Consider the following 25,191-nt stretch of genomic DNA (forward strand, 5'->3'; position numbering starts at 1 on the left):
GTGTAAATTATGTTGAGTAGTTATTTCAGTTTGTTGTAATAATGTTTAGTGTTAAATTCTGTTTATTAAAGTTGTGTATTGAGGTAAATTGTTACTTTGAAAACTTTAATAGAAAATTCAGAAGTTTATGCAAATGATGCTGAATTTGTGGAAAATGTTATTGGTAATATTCTAAAGGAAAAGAAAATGCAAATTTGGAAACAAAAATCGGAAAGCGAAATTAGATTAGAGTTAGAGAGAATAAAAAATGTTCAGTTAGAGGCGGAATTAGCTTTAGCTAACACTAGAAAGGACTTGCTATAAAATCCAAATGTTGAGACGGACAACTCAAATCGAAATATGGAAAATTTAATTCGAATTGTAAAAACATTAACAATTTCTGTACCTACTAAAGAAGAATCCTTTAATCTCTTTTTCCAGTCAATTGAAAGGGCTTTTAGGACAAAACAAGTACCTGAAGATTTAAAAGCAGAAATCCTATTAAATATTTTGGAGAGAAGGTCACTTATTTAATGGTATATGTGAAGGAAGAAGATATTAATAATTACTATAAAGTCTATAATTTTAAAGGAATTTCAGCCAAACCGTCAAGAGTGCTTAGATCATTTTCATTCAACGAAAAAATTGTCATCTGAGAATTTTGTACAATTTGCATCAAGTTAAGTGCAAATTTTGAATATTATTGTCAGTTGAGAAATGTAAAAAATTTTAAATCGTTACGTGATGTTATGGTTTCGAATAAAATATTCAGTGAACTTGAGACCCATGTAGCAGTTAAACAGGGGGATAAATGGTTCGAACCCCAAACTTTAGGTCGTGATTGCGATATTTATTTGTCATCAAAAGGTAAACAGAAACCAGAATCCCCTTTTTGCAAAATAATTTACATCTAACGATAATAAAAGAGGCGATGGAAATAATGTTAATAAACTTCGTAATTAAAATTACAGAAATATTTCTAATGTATATGTATCTGGAGCAATAGATCAAGCATGTATTTTGTGTAAAAGAAATCCAAACCAATCGATACAAAATCGTCCTAATTTTAAAAGGCTTTCAGTAAATGAGCGAGTTGAAATAATTAAACAAAATAATCTGTGCTTCAAATGCTTTACTTCTGAGTGTAGTGCAAAAAAATATAGATCCAGAAATTGTTTCTGTGGAAAAGCTCATCATTCGATGATTCATTTCTATAAGCAAAATAAAGCTAAACTAGAGAACGGTGGCGCCTAACAAAGTCAGTGCAATGCTTCAGTGTCAAGGTTAATACAAAAATCATCTGTGCTGTTACTCACTTGTAGTGTATACGTTAGCTCTACTGATAAAAGAAAATTCAATAGAATGACGCGCATATTCTGCGATAATGGCTCCGAAAGAAGCTGGTGTACGAAGTCTCTTGCGAGTTACTTAAAATTAAAATCAATCAGAAAGGAAAGGCTGTCAGTTTTTTCCTTTGGCTCAGCGAAGCCTACTGAGAAATTATACGAAGTAGTAGAATTAAAATTATATAGCAGATACAGCCCTAATCAGTGTATTCAATTTGTAGTGGCCGATACTATTACAGCGGCATCTGTTTCTGTTCCAAATGAAGAAGTACAAAATATTATGCAGTCCCGCGGATTAGTCTTAGCCGACTGCTGTGACAGTGATATAAACATTGATATATTAATTGGGGAAGATGTGTTTTGGCAGATTATTGAAACTTTCGAAAAAATAAACCAGAAAATTAGAGCTTGATGCTTTAGGATTTGAAGAAAAAGAAGACTTAAATGTAGTTTATAAAGCGTTGATAGATGAATCTGAGAAAAATTTTAAATTCGTGAATGAGAGATATGAAACTGATTTACCATGGAAGTTTAGTTGCGATAACTTAGGAAATAATTATTTTTTTAGGTAAAAAGGGTTTTGGTGAGTTAGAAGGACTTTCTAAAAATGATTAAGTTGCTAATGAGTATAGCTAAATAATAAATGATCAAAAACAAAATGGAGTTATTGAGGAATGTGAGAGAGATGAGCATGAGAATTTTATGCCTCATAGAGCAGTTGTTAGGGAAGATAAAGAAACAACCAAAGTTAGTATAATCTTTAACTGTAGTTCAAAAACTAAAGGTAATCTTTCTTTAAACGATTGTTTGGAAATCGGCCCAAATTTAAATCCAAATAGTCTTGATGTGATTCTAAAATTTCGTAATTACAAAATAGCGTTAATGGTGATATAGAGAAGGCTTTCCTAACGATAAAAATTTCTGAAAGAGATAGAAAATTCAATAAATTTGTTTGGTATTCAGATAACCCTAGTGAAGAATATAAAATTATGAGAATGAAAAGACTACTCTTTGGATGTAAAAGTTCCCTTGTTATTTGGAGTGCTAAGATAAAGCATCATATAAAAAATATGAGAAAAGTAAACCGAAGTCATTTGGAATGTTAAATTCATCACTTTACGTAGATGATTTATATTATGGGGGAGATAGTGTGAGAGAATCGTTTGAGTTGTCATCGGATGTTATATCAATATTAAAGAGTGATGGATTTAATTTGAGGAAACTGAGGTCGAACAGTCGAGAATTAGAAAAATTGTGGATAGAAAATGGACTTAGTAACAGTGAGATAGTGGGAGTTCAACAGCTGAAAGTCCTAGGGTTGAATAGGAATCCTGATAGAGATGAGTTGTCGTTGGAGGTGAAGGGTTTGATGGATTCGGGGAAAAAGGTTGCGACGCACTAAAAGATGTTTTACAGACAGTTGCAAGAATCTTTGATCCTATTGGTTTGATTGCGTCATTTTTGATACGTATAAAGTTATTGTTACAGGAAATTTGAGAGAGACAGTGTGATTGGGACAAAGAGTTGCCGGAGGACTTGCAGCAAAAGTGGATAGCGTGGTGTAATGAAATTGAAAAATTAATAGACGTTACTATTCCGAGATATTGTTTTTTGGATTGTGAGAATGGGCAAACGGAAGTACTTGTGTTTTGCGATGCTTCACCAAGTACTTACGGAACTGTTGTTTATTTTAGATATTTTGAGAATGATGTGAATCACAGATTCTCCTTTATAATGTCGAAGAGGAGTAGAGAGAATGTAGAGGGTCACCGTTAAAGGAAGTAATGCTGCCGCGGTTGGAGCTAATGGCCATGGTAATAGGCGCTAGAGTGCGAAATTACCTTAAAAGTGTTTTCAAGGATAAAATTGGAAGAATAGTGTTTTGGAGTGATTCTTGCATTGCTTTGCATTGAGTGAAGAAAAGTGCGAAGAGATGGAAGCAATTCGTTGCCAACAGGGTTGTAGAAATTCAGGAAAGATTGAGTCCAAGTGATTGGTATTATTGTCCGTCTGACGATAATCCCGCAGATTTGCTTACTAGAGGAATCTCGGCTGAGAAGTTGGTACTTAATGAAAAATGGGTATCCAGGTCCAATTTGGCTTCAGAAAAGTTTTGAGAGTTGGCCTAAACAGTGGGTTAGAGGGTTACCAAATGTAAACAGTGCGGAGATACAAAGAGAGTGAAGAAAAAATTCTGTCAAATGTTTTGTAGTTTAGTTGGAATTAGTTGAACAGCTTTGGAACAAATTTTCAGTTTGGAGCAAGTTGCAGAGAGTTGTCGCTTGGTGTTTAAGGTTTATAAGAAATGTGAGGGGTAATAGGATTTTGACTCCCTTCTTAGAAACAAGTGAACTTAAAGAAGCGGATGATATTGTAATCAAACTAGTCCAAAGAACTGAGTATAAAAAATAAATATCTACATTAGAGAAATCGAGAGTGTTAAAGAAAAGTTCTTTAATTTCTCTAAATCCGTTTTTAGACAATAGTGGCATACTAAGTGTAGGAGGACGTTTAAGAAATGCCAGTTTACCAGAGTCTATGAAACATCAGATAATATTGCCTAAGAATCATCCTGTTACAAAGTTATTAGTGACATTTTATCATCTTAATTATATGCATACTGGAGTACAATTAGTTAATTTTGCAATGAAACAAAAGTATTGGATTATAGGAGCAAAAACTGAAAAATAAGAACGCAGAAAAATAAGAAAGTGCGTTATCTGTGCCAGAGTTTGATCTGAGGTTTCGAAACAAATGGTGGCTGGCTTACCTTCTGCGAGAGGCAATCCCGGAAGACCATTTCTTAGATCAGGAACTGACTTTTTGGGACCATTCTTGATCAGCCATAGACGTGGTAGAGGAGTTAAACCACTGGAAATGTACTTGTGTGTGTTTGTATGATTTGCAACTACAGCTATCCATGTAGAACTTGTTAGTGATCTCAATGCTCAGGTATGTATTGCAACTCTGAAACGATTCATCGGACGACGAGGAAAGCCAGCTGATATATTCAGAGATTGTGGACGAACTTTATCGCTGCAAAGAATTACTTAAAAGCGTGTACGATGGAGGCGTTTGGTACTTACTTGACCAACGAAGGCGTTAAATGGACAATGAATGTTACATCAGCCCCTCATTTTGGAGGCTGCTGTTAAATCGATGAAACTTCATATGAGACGTGTTATAGGATTGCAGATCCTCTCACAAGAAGAATTTTCAACGTGTCTAGCGGAGATTGAAGCCATACTTAACTCCCGTGCTTTAGTGGCTGCTTCTGAGGACCCAAATGATTTTTTTGTCATTACACCTTGTCACGTTATTATCGGTTCCGAGTTAAAAAATGTTCTTGAGCCTGATGTTACAAATGAGAAAATTCCCATCCGTGAACAGTAGAAATTAGGCACACAAATTTTCCAATCGTTTTGGAAATCGTGGTCAAAAGACTACTTGATTCAGTTGCAAGTGCGCAACAAGTGGGAACTTCCCAGTGCCGATTTACGTGTGAATGACTTGGTGCTAATCAAGGATGAGAACTTGCCGCCACTTTAAGTGGAAGTTAGCAAAAGTAATTTGCACTTACAAGGAACTGACCAAAGAGTAAGGTCAGTCAACTAAAAAACTGTGTTGGGGGGAAATGAAAAGACCAATACATAAACTGGTCAAATTTCCTATAAATGACTGATTTGTTTGTTTATTTCATGTTTTATAATTATATTTACAGTTTGTTTAATTTTTATGTGTTGCATTATATTTCAGTTTATATTTCTAGTTGAGCAGATGATGGGGTCATGGGGGCCCAGTGTGTTACGCCATCCATTGCTCACCGAAAGAGCGCGCTCTTGCTAATCGTAAAAAGCTAAAAATAATTCATTTCTATTTTAAACGAAAGAAGTTTTCTGCGACTTTGTTTCAGAGATGTGGCAACACGCGATTATTTTTAATTTTAATTGCGTTCTAAAGATAGAATAAGGTGTTGTGTTTCCAGTTTGTACGTTGGAACAAAAAGTAAAATATTTACGATATTTATTGTGTAGAGTTTGATTTCCAACCCATTCCAAAAAGAGGTGAACATAACAGTCATAAGTAGATTATTAATATCTGGTACTTCCTTGAACAGAATTTATTAATTACAGATTATGGTTAAATCTATCAAAGCTATCTGTTAAACGGAAGGGAAAACTCCGCTAATATCTCTCCAAGAGATACTGGCAGTTTACGCATGGAGAAACCTGGAAACGCTCATACGGGCTTGGAATTTGAACTTAAATCGAATACGGAGCATTCACAAATCTTACCTATTAGCTTAGTGGTAGACTTACGGCATTTAAACGTGTTACACTGAAAAACATTTTTTTTCCCATTTCATAGCGAAAAGATATAATGATAACGTTGGGATAAAATAATTAAAATAATGATTTAAATATTAAAGTGGTTAGAATGTGTGAATTCAGTTAAAATACATTATTTTAAGAGCCTTATAACCTTATTCTGTTTTCTTTCCAACGACATTTTACAGAAATTCATTCACCCACAGGATGAGATATGTTAATGAAACAGCATCCGGATATATTTTTAGAAATTTCAATAAACTTTATTATTTTCCTCCCAGTTATCCTGAACAAACATTTCCGTAAATAATAAAGAAGTATGTCTCTGACTGAGCAAACTTTCTCAGGAAAGTAAATAAGCAATTTTTTATATTCCCCGGGGAATAAAGATTTCGAAACAAGGGCCAGAAAACAATAAGCTCACCTTCTGTGTTGTTTTATTTTTCAGAAGACATATAGTAAGAAAACATGATTGTAAAAAATTAAATTCATTCAAAATCTGACTCGTTCGAAAAATACACGAAACAAAAACAGTGTTCGTTGCCAGTTGTATATTAAAGTACAATGTATACAGGAAGAAAATAATTGATTAAAATTTAAAAATAATATATGAGATTTTGAAATTTCATTTGCTCTGAAACATTACAAATAGTTTGTTTCCTTTTGCATAAAATTATTGTTTAAAAATTTAAGTTCTTGCAACTAATATGTTTTAGCGATTCTTATGATTAATTGGTAAGATCTACACTGATTCAGTTGATATAATGAAGATATCGTATGTTTTTGTTTAAAATGTATTAAACAAAATCATACGATACGTAAAATGCACTACAAACCAAGGGATGTTTAGAATATCGTTTATTCAATATGCAAACTCTCATTGAATCACAAGAGATTTTCCTCATTTGAACGTATCAAGGCATTTTTTTTATCAAGAATATCAAAATGTGGGAAGATAGTACTCAAATAATATATAAATAAATTAAAATGCAGATTTTGTTGAGTCATCTCGTGCTGAAGAAGAGAATCAGTCTTAAAATTTTCAATTAGCCTACTAATAAATTTAATCTTAGATTTAGCGTTATTGATGACATTACCTATGTTATTTCTGTTGAAAATATGTGAGGTATTTTAGATCTGAAACATATCTTGCCACATAATTCTTAAGCCATATTTATATAATTTTGATTTTGCAGCTTATCGAAAGGAAACCAAAAGCCAGATTTCATGGAAACTAGAATCATGTTTTTAAATAATCCGTTTGAATTTTTATTATAGTTAACTAAATCATTTACACGTTGATCAAAAAGAAAAATTTTATGCTGTATATCTTTTGTACTACACATAATCATCTTTTTAATACGGATCAAGGGTGCTACCATTATACAAGAACGCATGCAGAAGGAAAATACCTTACATACTCCCCCTTTTAAAGAGCGACTGGGGGTTATGGGATCTAATCGCCAAATCCCTGGTGAAAAATCATCATCTGCCACCCTTTAGTTCGGGCGCCACTGTAGAGTCATTAGGTTATTTTGAAACAGAAGACATGAAAAATTAGCTCTACTTTTGTCAGGACTCGAACCTGGATACCGTTACACTACAGAGGCATGTAGAAAGGAGGAAGAAAATAACTTATAGGCTAATCCATATAATCTATGTAAGATTACCCTCAATAAGAACATAGTAGAGCACGACTTAAACATAACTAACTATTTTATTTTACTAATACGAAATAAAATGAGTGAAAAGATAAATTAGGTGAAAGCTAACATTGCATTTGGTAGGTAACCTCACAATTAAAGTTAGCCCAAACAGGATTCGATTCATGTAGCGATGACTCACACTCTATTAGTCCTCAATAATTACATTCAAAAGGCACGTCTGACTTCATATGGCTAGCTCGATATAAGCATTTCAGCTTGGCTACAGGGAACTTGAGATTTTAAAGAAACGCGTCTTGTTCCAGCAAATCTTAGGACATGCAACCCGTCTGCTTGCTTTCCGCATCTCGAAGCTACCTGCCTCTGCGCGTGGAACTCGTCTTGTTCTCAGCACTTCCAGCGGTCGTCTGCCGCTCTGCAAGTTGCGCTAAGCTGTGATGACGTTACGTCGTGCTGGGTAGAAGTAGAAGTAGAGGGAGTCGAAGAATATGCTCCCACATCTATATTATACACAGGTTATTCATAAGTCTGAAAAACATTTTAAAAGTTTATAACAAAGAAATTATGCTATCGATATCAAATTTAGTTTCACTTAAAGAGAGGTAAATTCATTAAATTTTCATCCCTCTTCCCTTTGCTGGTATGGCAGATATCTCTGCATCACTGGAAGATTTACTTGGATATACTGGAAAGCTAGCTGATAACACAGTTGGATGAAAACTGTGCTCAAAATATCTTGTAACAGAACAGACTAACAAATACATGTACCATTAACGAGACCACGCTCGAGAATATTTCGCTTACAATTTACTGCAAAGGCAGAGAAAGTTTTCCAAGAATATCTCAATCAAATTTGCCACTAAGGTGGGTAAATACCAGGACAAGGAAATGACGCTTTAATGCAACGCAATCTTTGGATTCAATCTCATGTGACGTTTTCACGTACAAATTTCTGGAGAAATACAGAATTTTGCAAAAAATATCTAAATCTAACAACTTTAGATCTATTTTTGTTAATCTGACACATTTCCATACACATACATATACAAAGAAAATAACCACTTGTTAATAGGTTTATTCATTGCTTTAATTAAAGAGTAAAATATGTATGTAGTAAATAAATTTTGCGATTTTAAATCATCATTTTCTGTAACTGTGTGTTCGTGCATATATATGAAAATTGGTAAACTTAGCCAAAGTTGTTGCGTTAGTATGTAAGTGCCTAACTATTTTTGACGTAAAAATATTGCAAAGGCATTTTGTGACAAGCATGGAAAAAATGCGGCACGCATGCAAGGATGGCTCATGTATCGATTTTCAGTGGTGCAACTGACTGATTATGATCTCATAAAATTTTGAATTTTTAAAATTAAATAGAAGCATATAATTTCCTTTAAGGTAGACTCCATTAAAACAAAAGCGGGTACGATTAGACATGAGCGGATGATTCTCCTCTAATCACTAAATCGGAATCTGTAAAACTCATATATTTATAAAAGGAATAGATCTATTCAAATCTCACACATAGTTTAATTTTTCTTTTACTTTTGTTCTTTTTTGATATTCTGACAAATGTCTCACACAGGAAAACTGAGTCCAAAGGCAAGTTAACTGACGCCTGTAAATACAGAAATTTGTTAGAAGTGCCGCTCAGTGGAATAGTGGCTAATAACTCTGACTACCGGAAAACCTTGATTCGAATCCCGGAGAAGGCATATATGTTGTAAATGTATAGTGTATTTGCGGCATGCAAGGCCTACTAAATATATGGCCAGCAGATAGTCCTTTCGTATGGTTTGGTTAGTAGGGCAAACGGGATGGAAGCCACTGCCCGGAGGGGGGGGGCTTTTTTCTGAAAACTGGGTTGGAGTTAGACAAAGCCGTACTGTCACCTACTTGGTGCTCAAAGCTCTTGCTAACAACAGACGTAATCTTTTACCCCTTGCCAATAAAACAATTCAAGAGCACTCTTTACAGTTTTGTATTGACAGGACACTACTCGAAGCTCGAAGATCCCTGTTACGTAATAATGTAAAAATTTATGTAAAAATTTTCTTAAAAGATATAATTACCATTTCGATTCATCGGAATTCAGAAACATCATTTCTATAAATATTATAAAAGTATTTAAACGTTATGCGTATTTGTTCATTTAGGCTGAATTTAATTCACTTTGAATTTTGCTCGTGAAAACTATGAGAACTAAATACGAAGAGAGCGAATTATTTTTAACTTGCTAACCTTGAGAAATCCTGTTAATTTCGCTCAGAGGATTTCTACTTAAATCTCAGAGAAGTTGCCAGTTTCATTCAACCTTTACTTGTTTCATTCTTTTTGCTGTAGGTATCAGCAACTCGCATTTCAGAATTTAAATTTTACAATGAATATATTTGATGCTGAGTACACCTTTATTTTCTAAAGAGAATTTCTTTAAATGTATCAATAAAATGCTCTAGTAATAAGGAATAAGCCTGATGCTTTTTCAGTAAAAGCCAGATTTGTCGTTCAAATTTTTAAATCTAAAGTTTTAAATTAGTTGATTTCGAAGATTTCTACTAAGAATATACATGTTGAGGCTTTTAGATATGCTAGCAAACTCGCAGTCAACCAGTGATAATAACGTATATGATAAAGGAAAATTTATGAAATCTAATTTTATAAAAATACTTAGAATCTGACCTTGGTGTTCATGGACACATATTTTAAATTTTGTCTGATAAGAAATAGAGATATTTTAAACTCAAATAAAAAATCCGTGTAAGCATCAAATTCATTGATTTTTTTAAAAAACATTATTATGCCCTGGCCAAACTCGCAGTCAACCAGTGCTAATGACTCATATGATAACAGAAAATTTATGAAATATAATTTTATAAAAAAAATCTTTCTAACCTTGGAATTCGATACAGATTTTAAATTCGACCTGACAAGAAATAGTGGCTTTTTAAACTGAAATAAAGATCAGTGTAGGTATCAAATTCATTGATTTGTTTTGAATATTATACCCATTCTCACCTCATAAACTGCTTTCAACAAAATTCTGAAATTTTAAACAATTAACGTGTCAATAAGTAACTACACTAAAATTTGTAGTTGCAACATATCTTTATTTAAACTATAAAACGCTTTTTAATATTGTTAGAATTTAGTCCTTGCTCTTCATATTGTTGCTTGCGTACGGCTTTGCAATAGATTGAATGCACACAGGTTCGATGAAAAGTTGATAAAGTTTATTTCATCAAAAGTAACACTTCAGAGTTCTAAAACTTTCTACAGAAATATTCGCGCAGGTATTCATAGTATCACAGAGTACAATAGTTAGATTTCCAACTAATAAGAACGGTAACGCAATGCAAAGCTCATCTAAAAAGGAAGCTAACACGGAACTATCTCAGCTCACGCTGAACTAACAACTCGCAACAACAATAACTGAAATCAGATGCTCTCTCCGGCTTTATATAGTTCTCAAGCGGCCGTCGATATATTTGAGTACTTCCTGCTTCTCGAAATCACTGGAAAGCAATTTGAAGGTGGAATTACGGTTACAGCTAATATAGTGATCAATTACAATGCATATTACGGTGGCACAATGACAGGAGCAAAATGTCACCGAATGGTCTCCATGGCTGGAGACGTCGCCAAAATCGGGGCCAGGTTGGCGATATCTCGCCAAATTACCGAGCTACACATTTACTGAACGTTAAAATGACTTGTCTCCTGTATTGTTATTTTTCCGGCATAGCTTATCTCTCTGGAATTTTTTTATGTTGCATTACACTGGAAAATAAATAAATAAATAAAAATAAATAAATAAAATAAAAAATAAAAAAAAATCAGAAAGGTTGGGCGTTTTTTTAACGTTTTGTGTGTTACCTTTATTTATTAAATATTATGTTCTTTGCACTTAAACCATAAAATTCAGTTCAATAGCAATGTTGCAAAATAATTTTAAAATGAGCCTATCTTTAGAGTTTCCGATACACAGTTCCGCACCCGGTGGAGATAAAAAGTTTTTTTCCCCTCGTAGAGTGTTGCCATTACTCGCTTTGAAATCCTTGAGTTTTTTAATCAAAAATTCGTTAAAGGTTTACGAAATATGAAATCGATAATAAAACAAATTCCAAATTTCAAATTTGGTCTTCCACACGCCCATATTCGAAGGAGGATTATGTCATTCAAAATTCGATGGCTCTATGTACCGTTGTTTTATCACAATGCGAGAAATAGACATACATTTATGCAGATTTTTCATTATTTAATTTCTTTAAATATAATGTAGGACTCTTAACATTGGATGGCAACTGTTTGAAAAAGGAAGCGGACATTTATTTATAGTGATTCAACGCAAAATCGCAAAACGAAAACAATAGTCCTTCAGGGTAAAAAACCCCTTTGGACTAATAATTTCACATATAATTGCACTAAAATCATCTATCTTTGTAAAAAATACGTAACAATAATTAGCATTTTCAAGCTCAAATCAGCAGCTGAATTTTGAACGTTTAAAAGCAAACTATCTGGTTAGCTGATTCACTGTGATGGTTCCAAGTTTCCTGATAACATGCTAGGATAGTGTTTGTTTATATGTTCCGAAATATGCTTTGACACTCTACTCAATCTTGCATCTTGTTATATTTCTTTTTATTTCGCTTCATGTAATATTTTCTAGTATTACAAAATAAATATAAAACAACTCGCAAGTGAGGTCTTTTAATTATCTTTTAAATAATTACATATTCTTAACAAGAGTTGGAAGAATTAGGGAAACAAACGCAACGGAAAATTATTATTATCAACAGGTAAACAAGTCAGGATAGCAATAAACGATTTGATAGATTTGAAAATGCGTTCTGAGAAAGTAGCATAGAAACCAAATGTAAGACTTGAGACAAAAGAAATCTATCAGGGAAGGAAAAATAACTTTCGAAAATTTTCAAAATAATTTGCACAGAAAACTGATTTTTCCACAGTGAGTAGTTCATCAACAACACCTAACTGTGAATATTTTTGAAGTATTTTAAACTAAAAATACGTCACATTTAGTGTATCTATTCTTCCTCAAGTAGGATTCGTTCATTTAAATTTCGCTCGGACTGAAACTACAGAGGGCGTTATACATTTTTAGAAAGATTACAGAATCCGTTTAATTAATGTTTAAAATTAAAGTGTATTTTTTTAAATGTTCAATCTGATAATATTTTTGGACTCTATGTCTGCATCGATTTCCATCACACAGCGACAGAGCGACTTTTAGCAAAATTTCCTGGGGTTCTAATGTCTATTCCTCTTCCACTATTTTTCATGAATCGTAATGGGTTTGAGCTTAGAACGAGCTCTTTTCAAGATACCGATGGCCTAACAGTTCATGAGCGAAACATGAAGGGACTTTGAAGAAATACATTGAAAATGTATATATGCTATACCTGCATCAGTCTTCCTTTTTTAAAGAAATGCAGTAGTACTTTTCGAGATCTCACTTGCTGCTTTGTCTTGACGAAGCTTTATTCCTTGAAACTCATTAGGATGAAGAAATGGAATTTCTTGTGTAAATATCGGACGTAATATTTTCGCTTGATAGTATGTTGAGTTGATTTTAGTCTTTGTCCACTGAACTTATTTTAAATTTCCTTTTGTAAGAGAATCCTGTGATAACCATAAACCGAAACTTTCTTTGCATAGATGGAAGCAGCTTTTACATAACAATGTGGGTTTTTCCTTTTTTAATTTAAAATTTCTCGGTTTATTATTTTATTTATTATTTCTCCAGATGCATTAAAAGACTCTGCAATTGATTTTTGCGTCGGCAGATTTTCTCTTGTTACTAAAGATTTAACTTAAAAAATGTTAGAAACAATACATTTCCTTTTACAATACGTTTCCTTTTCGGGTATTCGTTGCGAGACTTCTTTCCATGTAGAAGTGATTGAGGGTTTTTACCTTTCAAATTAATAATTGTGCTCATTTTGCGCTTAGAAATTTTATTACCATGCATTTCACAGGGTTTTTAAAGTAAGGATATAAGGTCCCGCCTTCTTAGCATGCTTTCGTAGTGTAGTGGTCAGCACACTGGGCGCGTATTCCAGAGGTCCGTGGTTCGAATTCCAGCGAAGGCGTTGCTCATTTTTCATCTCTCTTGCTTTTAAAAATTAATAACCTAATATGTCTGCAGTGGAGCTTGAACTAAAAGGGTGGCGGATGATGATTCTCTACACCCAGGATTTGGCGACTAGGTCCCCTAAATCTCAATCGCCCTTTAGAAAGAGGGAGTATATAAGGTATTTCTTCCGCTTTCTTAACATGCCATTCATTACAGTACGCTGGGCGTGTATTCCAGGGGTCCGTCGTTTGATTCCTGGCGAAGGCGTTGATAAGGCTTGACAAGGAATAGGAGTACTTCTCTTCGATACGCGCAAAATCATATCTTTTAATATATATTTTGTTTAGATGTGACATTCTGAAAGAAGAATAAATTTAAAAGTAATAGACAATATTTCTCATTTCAAATAATAAGCTGTTGACAGAAATGTTTGTTTTAAAACTTTTTTTAATTATTTTGTAAGGATCTTAAGTTTTACTAACGTTTATTTTATTTTAAATCTTTACTATCAGTTCTTATTTTCTACTTCCGGCCAGAATTATAAGCGTGAAGGTATTTATGCAAAGTTGTCTGGCGAACGCCAAGTATTTAAGTTGTGGCTTTTTGCCAAGCGAGAGAGAGGAAGCAGTGAGTCGAAGCAGGCCGCTTACCTTAGAAGTTACGCAGTTGCTTGTTGCCTTCCAGGCCAGAGGTTTTAATCCTCTTGATAAATTTAAACGAATTGTAGTGTTCACAGTTCTCTGTACTACATACGCTTCCTGTTATTATAAGGCCAATCTTCCACGTTTATTACTTTAAAGTTAAATTAGAGTTTAGTTCTATTTTTATATTTTTACGTTAGACCCCGAGTAGCGGGTTTGTGTATTCCGAAGTACGGAAGTTTTTGTAAATAGAGAAAAATAAAGGGTTTTGTATACCCTTCTTGTGTATCCTGTTTACTTCCCACAGTTTTGAACATAGCTTTAGTAAGCTCTCTGTTCCGAGTCAGGTCCTTGCATCTTCCCGAAGAAGGTAAGAAGGAACATTGAACCTGATAATTTATCGAAATCTTTCTGAAAATGTGTAAACACCCTCTGTACATCAGCAGGTCTTGAATTAAAAACTTGCATCGTATAGTTTGCCAATCTAATTAATTTATAAAGAGTGTGATTAAATAAAAATATTGCAGATTTTGCAAAATCACTGTTCTTACATCATCGTGTGGGTGTTATTATACAAAACTCTGGACTTGAAACTGTGCTCGCCCTGTTATGAAACATTTGCATGTTTCTTGTGTTGGCATAACAGCTGATGGGCTAGTGAAGTTGGGATCCTTCGGCAAGAAACAGGTGGTCATGTGCCGGTTTCTCCTTGATTTTCGCCTTTGTACCCTTTTATTGAAACTCTAGATGAGTTCACATATTTTAAAATGGTTTATAATCTTTCCTTGTGCAGATTGTTTATTGTTGTAAATACATCAGTTCAGCAATTTTCAAGGGACAAATAAAAGTGATCACTCTTTTGGAAGCATTATTAAATCGAAAACTTGTTTTGGTTCGGTGCTTGGTGAAATTACTTGCCAAGATTATTATTGCGGAGAGCCACAGTAATTCCGTCATATTCAGATGGATACAAAGACATGCAGGAAATGTAAGGAACAAAGCTGCAGAATGTGCATCTAAAGATGTATCAAACAAATATATAGTAGACATCTTTTCTGTCTCTAGAATAAAGACCAAATACAGAATTTGCAATCAAATGCAAATTCGCTGGATGAAACAGAGACAGAAAGGTTGATCCCCAAACCTCGTCAAAACTGAGCAAAACGTATTTCCTGATATTTCTGATTTCCTTTCAAGTCATGATAAGTTATTGTTTTATTTGAAACGATTCTTACGGAGGGTTGCGGCTGTGCAGAGTCTGCAGAGTCTGCAGACTATGAATTCTTTTTGTAGACACGTCCACTTCTTTCGAATACAAGAGCGAAAATATGCCAGGATTCCCCTAGTCTTGTTCCTCCAAACAGCTGTTCTATAATGCCAAATGCATCATCGGACTGAAACAGAAAGAATGAAACGACGACTATAGTCGACAAATAATAATTACAGCAGTGGATTTCGTAACATGTTTCAGCGATCTTCTCGAAATATGTAAATATTATACATAGTATTCCATTCTTTTACATTTTGTGTTTGTAATAATATGCTTCTAATAATAAAGGAAGAGGTCAACTAATCTTCCAGAAAGGAGTGTGCTCAGTCCCACACATCCTTAACCGTTAAAACCTGGAGAGTATTGGCATGCGGCAGGTAGATTGCTTGGGCAAATTTTTGAAGAGACGTATCTGCGTTCTATTTCCATATCAGGTATTCTTAACAAAACGGGGAAACAATATCAATATTAGTTAGTTTTTGACATGTAAAATTCATTTAATTTAAACTTTTGGCCATTTTTTTAAAGGAACGGACTCTTGCCCCTCAAGCATTTGTCGTGAATGATCGAAACCGCTGGTCATTTAATGGTCTCGTTACTGACAGCCTTGACCAGGATGCACCACAGAGCTAGACAGATACTACACACATCACACGGGTAGAATGGCATGCACCAATAACCAAGCCCTCTGTGGGGTTTGAATTCGTACTCTAGATTTCGGACTAGGACAGAGGCTAACCATTATGCTGTCTAGGGCGACGTTTCATCTATTGCACTGTGCTTGATATTTTGATAAAACTGCACGTATGTAATTCCTGTGATGTTCATAAACATCTCTTTCAATGGAAACGAATTATTTTGAAATTGCTGAATAAAGTTAAAAAAATGCGAAATGTTATTCTATTTGTCTGAGAAATTCCAATTCTGTCATTTTAACTGAAAATTAACCGTGGCAAGGAGGATGCTTAAATTACCTATTTCGTATTAAAATCTTATTTATAATCATAACGAATGAGTTAAATTTACTCTTTTAAGATATCTTCTGTTTGTAATTCTTATGAAAATTTGTCAGCATTTAGTAGCTCACGCTTATTGAATTTGTAGAGTAAAACGGATGCTCAATTATTGCTGTGATAACTACCTATATCGTGTATTACAATATGAATTATAAGCAAGTAAACATACCTGAACAATGGGAAATGTCCTGAATATATTCAAAGCTTATGTAAACATCCAACATGCTATGAAAACTGATAATTTCCAATGCACCTGTGGACTTTACAACTAGAAATCTAAATCATGGTTGCGATAGCGCTTACTCGGAAAATCAACACTACTTAAGTAAATGGTCACACAAACGGTAATGCTTATTACAGTCAGGGATTTATAGACGATGTCTGTGTTGGCTGTTTGCAAAATTAGCTTTGCTTGAAGGATACTAAAACGTGGTGATTATATTTAATTGTCTAAATCACTTTTCCTGAAGAAGGAGGATGTGTTTTTTTAACATTATTTGTAAGTTTAAAAAAAGAAAGTTAGTTTTCGCAAACGGTTTGTGCATTTTCTATGTATAAAAGCAAGTACACGTGCAATTATTGATTTTAAACGTAATTTAAGATAATTTAGATAAAGACATATTTCCTGTGCCAGATTATCTTAAATTCTCTCAATTATGTTTTCGATTTATGGAAACTTCCAGGGAGTATAGCAGATAGGTAATCTTGAATATGTAAATGTTTACCTGTTAAATAAATAAAATGTTAGCTGTTAATTTATTATGCAGTACTTATCAGTTTCTTTAGAATATTCTACGGTATAAGAAATTGTACTTTTGTCTAAAACATTAAGAAATTATTTTCAATGAGTCATGATTTTATCAATAAGAGATAAAACTGCAGCCAAAATTGTTTGGAAACAAATTACTTGCCTGGCGAAAATTGATTTAAGTCTTAATACGCTTACACCCAGTGCTTCTAGATTCTGCTTATCTACATATGTAAATTTTATTAATTCTATCAATCACTAAGTCGGGAATGTGCAAACGACGGATATAATAAAAGAAGGTGCCTTATTTACTAAATATAGACTAAAAACGTGAAGTATGGAAAGACGGAGATCAAGACCGTAAGATGTAGAAAAGATCACCCAGAATGGCCAAACTGAAACAGCTAGGTTAGGTTATCTGAATATCACAAAGCACATGAGGGCTATCTTCATAAAGGAAGAGGTCCCTTCTTGGAGGATATCTACAGGAAACGGGTTATTCATGTTACATATGGAAAAAAACCTCTAAAGCCAACTATGCAGTCAGACTGTTCCTCAAAATGGAAACCCTGGCAGAAGTCTATAAGGAGTCTTAACCACTCGGTTACTGATACGTCTGGAGCGGCTAAAAGATAGATTGCTTGGGAACTGAATTTGAGAAATCTATTGTCAAAAAGTTTTTGATATATCCTTGCGCCCTGCTGGATGCAACTCTTGGTTTCCAGCACTTTTAGAGAAGATATCATTTTGGTGGCCTTCACACAAATAAAATACAAAATGCAACACAAAATGGTGTTAACGATAAAACAGCGTTTGTTCATTGATAAATGTTATGCGAAGCATAATTCGTAGAAATTCATATTGAGGAATTCAGGCAAAGCTGCTATGCGTGTCTTACAGTTTCATAAATCGAGCAAGCGCTGCATCATTATCAGCAGTGGCCATTTCCAACATTTCCTGTAGAGCAGTTCTGCTTTTAATTTACAGGGGTAAACTTAGTTTTAGAATATTCACATTTTCCACTTTAGTTTTATTTTCATCATTCATGTATGAAATAGGAAACAGAGTTTCCTACCAGCATTAAGTTTAGAATACTTTTTCTGGTATAATAGATTCACGTTATGGGAATACCAAAGCCCGCAGAGATAGCTGACGAATTTGTAACGGCATTTGCTGATTTAAACGGTTAGATGTTGTTCACGACGAGATTCCTTCTTCTGCAAAAATCTTGCCCAATTACACCCCGTACGTTCTTATCATTATCTGTTTTCTACAAGATAGAATCTAATTTATAGATTAAGTTCTTCATTCACTCAACCTTTATCGTTTCAAGGCTTTTGTGGCAGGTTTTCAAGAAAGAGACGTGTAAAAACAAATTAATGAAATATTTGGTCCTCTACTGCGTCCAAGGAACATCGGTCTGTATTTCGGAAGACATCTATATGTACGTATAATCAATACTTAGCTAAACTGCCGACGTATATGATGCAAAAAAAGACCTACAGAGTGTTTAATATAAGCGAAAGCTAGATGAGTATAAATTTATTATTGCTTAGTTTCTTAGTTTGGGAACAATGTTTCCAAGCTTATGTGTGGGTAATTGTTACTCTGCTTAAGTCAACTTTTTGACGAGTTCTCTTTTTTTAGCACTTATAGAGCCACATATGGGATAGGCATAAATTAAGAACCACAGAAGAAGGTAATTGTTTTTCTTATCAGGTCCATGGAAGCTTGAATAGTAAAGCCATAAACTGCCACCATATATTTGTATTAAATGCAAAAAAGAATTAAACAGTGGAATATTTAATACTAACAAAGAAGATTAAGCTGCAGTTAAAAACTTAATTGCATTTATGATCTCAAGTCTCATGAATCAGAGAAATTCAGTCTTGCAACGAAAGAAGCCGGAGTCGAATCATCCGATAAGGGTATAAGGTATTTCTCCCACTTTCCTAGCGAACGTTCGTGGTATAGTGGTTTTGCGCGTTGGGCCGGTATTCCAGAGGTCCGTGGTTCGATTGTCGGAGAAGGCGGTTGCTAATTTTTCATCTCTTCTGCTGCCAAAAAATCCTAATGTCTCTGCAAGAGAAAGCAATTGAACGAACAAAGGAAAAAAATTAGAGATAAGGTACGATTTTGTGCATACTTATGCAGCTTAAATTGAAATCATCTTTACATTCCTGCCGTTGCAATTATCAGTTGAACTTTAGTTTTAGATTTTCATGCACTAGAATGTGTAACGGCTGTGAAGAAAACAAATATATTTTAATAATTTCGGTTGGATATAAGTAATTGAGATTTTATATTAACAGTAGCAGCGCAATCAGCTAGAATTAATTTTAAAGTATTTTCTGATGATGTGTTGATATTATATTTGATAACAAACCATAGTTGGCGTGAAAACGATTTCTTATGAAATAGCTAAGTTAATTAGTAAAGACACAGAAAATGTTGCAGTATAAAAGTAAACGATATACTTCTTCAGAAGATCGATAACACAGTTAAAATCGACCATGGAATAAATCCTTAATACAGGTTGACCCGAAACTCTATTAACATTTGAAAGTTCAGTAATTCACTGAATAATGTAGGTATAGAGGTAACACTTAACACATATGCTTGAAATGTCATGGAGTTTTATTGAAAACAAAAAGTGCTTAAAGCGGTCAACAGATGGCGTTTCATATTATAAAAAAAATCAAAAAGTAGCATTGATTTTGAGAAAAGACTATGTTCTTTATAAAAAAATGTTCAGCATGTCGGCCATCATTCATCAACAATGTCTGTAGTCGAGAGACAATATTCTGTCTCAACAACGTGGCGCGTGGCGACTCAGCACGCAATATTCACCAAAGGATGTGTGCAAGAGATCTTTCACACGTGTAGCAATATGGGGTGGAGCACCATCCTGCATACAAGTCATACTTTCCAACAGGAGTTTATCAGCCAGACTAGCGATGATGCGATTCTGTAAAATCAGCGTACCTCGCAGCCGTTACACTAACAGTTTGAATTGGAGAACCACACATTTCCTTGGAGAAAAAGGGTCCGATCACTATTCACATCATACCGTGATCAGCACCCCGAGGTGAGGATGGGAAAGTGACAAAGTCATGAAAGGACTGATTTCCTCTCTCACTACTGTTAATTTCATACAGTATTCTCATGCGGCATCACAGAGGCTTTGATGCCCAGCACATATGTTGGCTTTTTTTTCTGCACTTTTTTCTTTCTCTTTTTTAATTTAAATACTAAAACCCCATGTCATTTAAAGCATGTGTGTCAATGTTTTTCTCTCTACCCATATTATTCCATAAATTATTGAATTTTCAAATCTTAACGGACTTTTATGTCACCGTATACATTGTACCTTTCTTCAGGCAGTAGACAAATGAGGTTATTGTCTCACTAAGGCTATCGTCACTTATTTAGAGAAGTGAGAGAAATTAAAACAGAAAGGGAGTAGTTGCTTTTGAACGGGTTAGGAGTTAGTTAAATCACGCAAGAGCAAACCTTATAGTATAGTATTCTTATTTATCTTTATTAGGTTAACATTTGTTGTTCTTTGCGTTCTCTTCTCACTTCTGTAGTTAGCAATATTTTAATATAATAAAATAAATGCAAAGTGAGCAGCACCATCGTAGCTAAGCGTAACACTACGTTGCTTAGTAAATAGCACTATACAGAAAATTTTCATGCTTTCAAATCTCAGCTTGTAATTATGTAAGATGTATTACGTATTCAGTTTTTATCTGTGAATACAGTTTTAAATTTTTATACTCAGTTTCGGCCTTTTTATATAATAAATTAAGCTGAGAAAACCCTACATTCTGAAAATTTTTAAATTTATTTCTTCTGGAAATTGTGAAAATGAGTTTCATAAGCGAAAAAAAAAGAATGAAATAGAAAGAAATCTAATTTTGCTGCAGGCACCCGTTCTAAAGTATATGTATTTATTTGTCTTCAGAATTTAACTTAATTTAGAATTTCTGTTTACTGAAGAAGAAAAAAACTATTATTTGTTATTTTAGAGAATTTTTTTTAGAAGAATAGAATTCATTTCCTTGTCTGCTGGAAGTTCTAAAAGATTTTGCAATAGTTTTAAATTCCTTCTTTACTCTAGTGTTAACTTATAAAGAAGCGAAATATTTTTATAGAGATTTTAAGTTTATTTATATTATCAACTACGGCAAAGCATGCGGCACCATCATAATTCTTTAAGTAAAGATAATATAGTCTGCGTTGTTTGAAATATTTTTGTTTTGTGAAGAAATCAAAGTCTACCATGAAGACAAGAAGGTTTATACAGTGAAAGCATAAATATATATAAGTAATGATTGCGTGTGTAAGGAATGCTCGAATTAAATTGATTTGAACCTGCCTCACATTTTTTACTTCAAAACATTACCAGTCTTGCTGTAAAATGACTATCAGTTTAGTTCTTCCCCATATCAAAATATGAATAGCTAAAAATTAGCCAAAACTCAACCTTAGGTTTTGAATAAATACTATTTTGCTTCCTGAAGAAAAAGAGCTGATTATCTTCGAAACCGACAGAGTTTTATTTAAAATTTCCGCAAAATTAAGGTTGCTTTTTTTGCCATATTTTAAATTCTACATTGTCGTGTTTCTCTTTCTGTTAGATATGAACATACATTCCTTAAAGAGATATAAATACAGTCTTGGACAAATTAAAAATTATATCTAATTTGCTCTAATTTAATAATTATGAATGAAGTCAAATATAGTATGTACAGTGAATTTTATGCAAAATCTTCTTCACAATATAATGTATACTTTCGTAAGTGTAAAAGTTTATTGGTGAAAGTGTACTCACCAAAAAACTACCTTAAAAATAACACTTGCATTAAGATTATTTGGTTGTGACAGTCATGCTTAAAGGCCACTATATACGATGCAGATTTTTCTATCCCATCACAATTTGATATCAACCTATTCTGCATACTTACCTTTACTTACAGCATTTTAACATACAATTTATAGAGTTTTACCTGATCTGAAATAGGTAATTAGTCGAATAACTCCAACAGACTTACAGCGACTTATCTCTATGTTTTAAATAACTTCAAAGTCTTGAGAAGGTTTAAATAACTTTTTTATTTAAAAACAATTAGAAAATAAACACACTCTGTTGTGGTAAAATTATCAGGCACAGCTCGTGGTGATGCAGTAAAACAGTTCAAATTTAAGTTAAACGGGGAACAGCAAACAAAGATTACACAGTTAAATATTACTCGCGGCTGGCTCAGCAGTTCTACTGGAGCGTCAAATTCAAAGTAGCAGCAGCAATATAACGTAAAACTGTATAATTACAACTACCAGAGACAGTAGGATAGTAACACGAAATATACACATGCTCTGTCTTAGAATCCACAAACTTCAGCTTTAATTACTGGCTAACTCCTTTGCATTCTAGTGAGTAAATGGAAAGAAGTTATAGTAAAGACTGAAATCATTATAACTGGCTAATTTAAATAATAACCAAGGAAATTATTGAACTGTAAACCTTTTTTCATTCATTTTCATGAAGTTAGAAATTTCGGTCTGAAGAATGTATACTATGAAAGCAAATGAAAACGTTTTTATACAATCTTTCATTTCGATTGATGACATTAACAAAAATCATTATTTTTCATTTGCTCCAAAAAGCCGTTATGTGAATCAGGCTTGAGTTAAAAATTCAATTATGAAACATATTAAATTTTTGTAATAATTTTACGATACTGCTTTGTATAAATTAAACAGAGAACTAGGTAGCGCAACCTCAATAAAAATTATTATATGAAGTGAAAAAGCATGCTGTATATTTAAGTATGCTGTATTATTTAAGCATGCTGTATTATTTTATTCTTGAATTCCAGTAGAACTTTGAAGTCCCAGAAGACTAATTATTTACTGCAAAAACAAAATAGGTTTACTTTCAGTAATTTGTTTTAATATTTATTAAATATATTAAAGGAACAACACACAAATATAAAAGCTATTTCTGTAAATGAGTCAAAAATTTGTTTAAAAGTTCAGCAATGCATTTAGAAATAGCAAATCAAGGTTTGGAGAAGCATTGTTATTTTTTTTAATAGTAGTGTTAATTTCCCTATTCGTAAGCTACAATTTTTTAACTGTTAGGTAGTATAAGGCTGTTAAATATATGATTTAAAATTATTAGTTTTAATTGACCATATTAAGTATATGGTTTAATGATACTCTTTAATTAAACCGATTAAACATTAATTAAACATTTAATTAAACCGATTTAAATACAGTTTTATTTCAAGTTAATTTCTGGAAGTAAATTTATCATATTAAAACATCCACTTTTTTATGAAATCTGGCATTTAAAAACTATTTTTCCATAAAATTAAGTATTTTATTTTAATTTCAGCGTTACATTTTATTTCATATTTTTTAAACAAGCGCGCATGAATAAATATCATCATTGCATATAATAGTTATAGATAATTGTGTGCACATTTTAAAAAACATTGAACCATGTAGTCCTCTTTTGTATCTTGTCTGGCTCTCTTCTGTAGATGAAGTACTCTGCAGATGATTTAATGATCATTCAATTAAAATTTCACCATTTTCCCCTTATTTTCGGTCTAAAGCTCACGTTGTCTGCACCACTCTAAACTGCATTAATTAGTATCTTTGGTTGAATATTTTTCGTAAAATACACATAATTTAAAATTTTTCTTAATTTTGCACAGGAATATATTAAGATATCTCAAAATAAGATACAGAGTTTGTTTGAAAATAGTTTGAGCTTTGTGAAAGAGATGCTCCACTAAACATAAATTATAATAGACTTAAAAGGTCCTCTTGGGAGTAAGAAATTCACTTATTAAAGTATGACGCTTTGATAAGCTAAATTGAAACAGCTATATAGCTTTATGTGTAGAACTGAAAAAGAAATCTTAAAAACTAGCGTTTTCATGAGAGTAGTTACAAATTTAATAACGAACATTGTTTTACACTCTACATAGTATTCTTTAACAAATGGAGAAACTCTTATTTAGTAAATAATCTACAAACTTGGCAGAAAATGCTTAAAGTGACGCAAGAACTTGGTGTAATCTCTCTTAACTCACTGATTTTAAATAAATATGGAATGGCCCAAAATCACTATCGTTAGTCATAATTACGTGAAGCTTTCAAACCTAGAAATAATAAGTGCTTACTTCTTTCCCATTCATATAACTACTTAGTATCTTATATCAGTAAGAAGTTGCTTAAAAATGAGTAATAATTCAAAAGTAAGTAGTGATTGCTTAAAAGTAATTATGATGCAAACTGAACAGTGGCTATTTGATTCAAGTTTGAATACCCGTGAGTGAGCTGTCTTCTTGGATGCTTTCATTGTTTTTTCAGGCGTAACGTGAAAAGAGCTAGTTTAAAGAGTTAGTTTTCCTTAAAAGTTTTCTAATCCGATTAAATAAACAAAATGCGGCAGATTGCGACCAGAACGATTATACGACCAGTCCGATTAAATAAAAAAAAGGTTAATTTTTTTTCATATAATTTAATTTTCAGATTCTTTACTCCTGATATATCCTTACAAAGCCCTGATCTTTTAGAAAAACATTTCACTTTTAAAGATTATGGGTACGAGCATGTAATTAAAATATTTTTAAAATATTGTGTATTTTCAAAACAGTTGTCTTTTTTAGATCCCTGTGACAAAATGTTATGCACATACGGTTCGCAGTGTCTGGTGGATGAATCATCTCATCGAGCTTATTGCTTTTGTGGTGAAACCTGCTCGGATGTTTTTGCCCCTGTGTGTGGAGACGACGATGTCACTTACTCTAGTGAATGCCAGCTTCGCTTGTCTTCATGCACACAACAGAGGAGGATATTTGTTCAAAGACAAGGGCCCTGTGGTATGTACTGATTATTCCAATATTCAGTCTTTCAGTTCATATCATCATATTCACATAACTACAGACATTTCAATACGAAGCAGAGAAAATAAAAAATAAAAATGTTAAAATGTGTCATCGTGAAAGATACCAATAAGTGCACTTGTAAGATGTTTTTATCAGTGTTTATCTTGGTGACGAAAGTTATATAAAGAAGAAAGT

The 25,191-nt window shown here is 33.2% G+C and overlaps 1 protein-coding gene across 1 annotated transcript in view; it reads left to right on the forward strand.

Moving 5' to 3' along the window:
• The window catches only part of LOC118200141 (agrin-like), a 565,036-nt gene that overhangs the window by 225,913 nt on the left and 313,932 nt on the right, over positions 1-25,191 (forward strand). The window contains exon 3 of the mRNA XM_085810645.1: positions 24,778-24,990. Coding sequence (XP_085666771.1) covers positions 24,778-24,990 — 213 coding nt within the window. The remainder of the gene's footprint in view (positions 1-24,777; positions 24,991-25,191) is intronic.

The sequence above is a fragment of the Stegodyphus dumicola genome, chromosome 2 (assembly GCF_044657685.1).
Source record: "Stegodyphus dumicola isolate Sdum_Otavi_A_Nest chromosome 2, ASM4465768v1".
NCBI lineage: Eukaryota > Metazoa > Arthropoda > Arachnida > Araneae > Eresidae > Stegodyphus > Stegodyphus dumicola.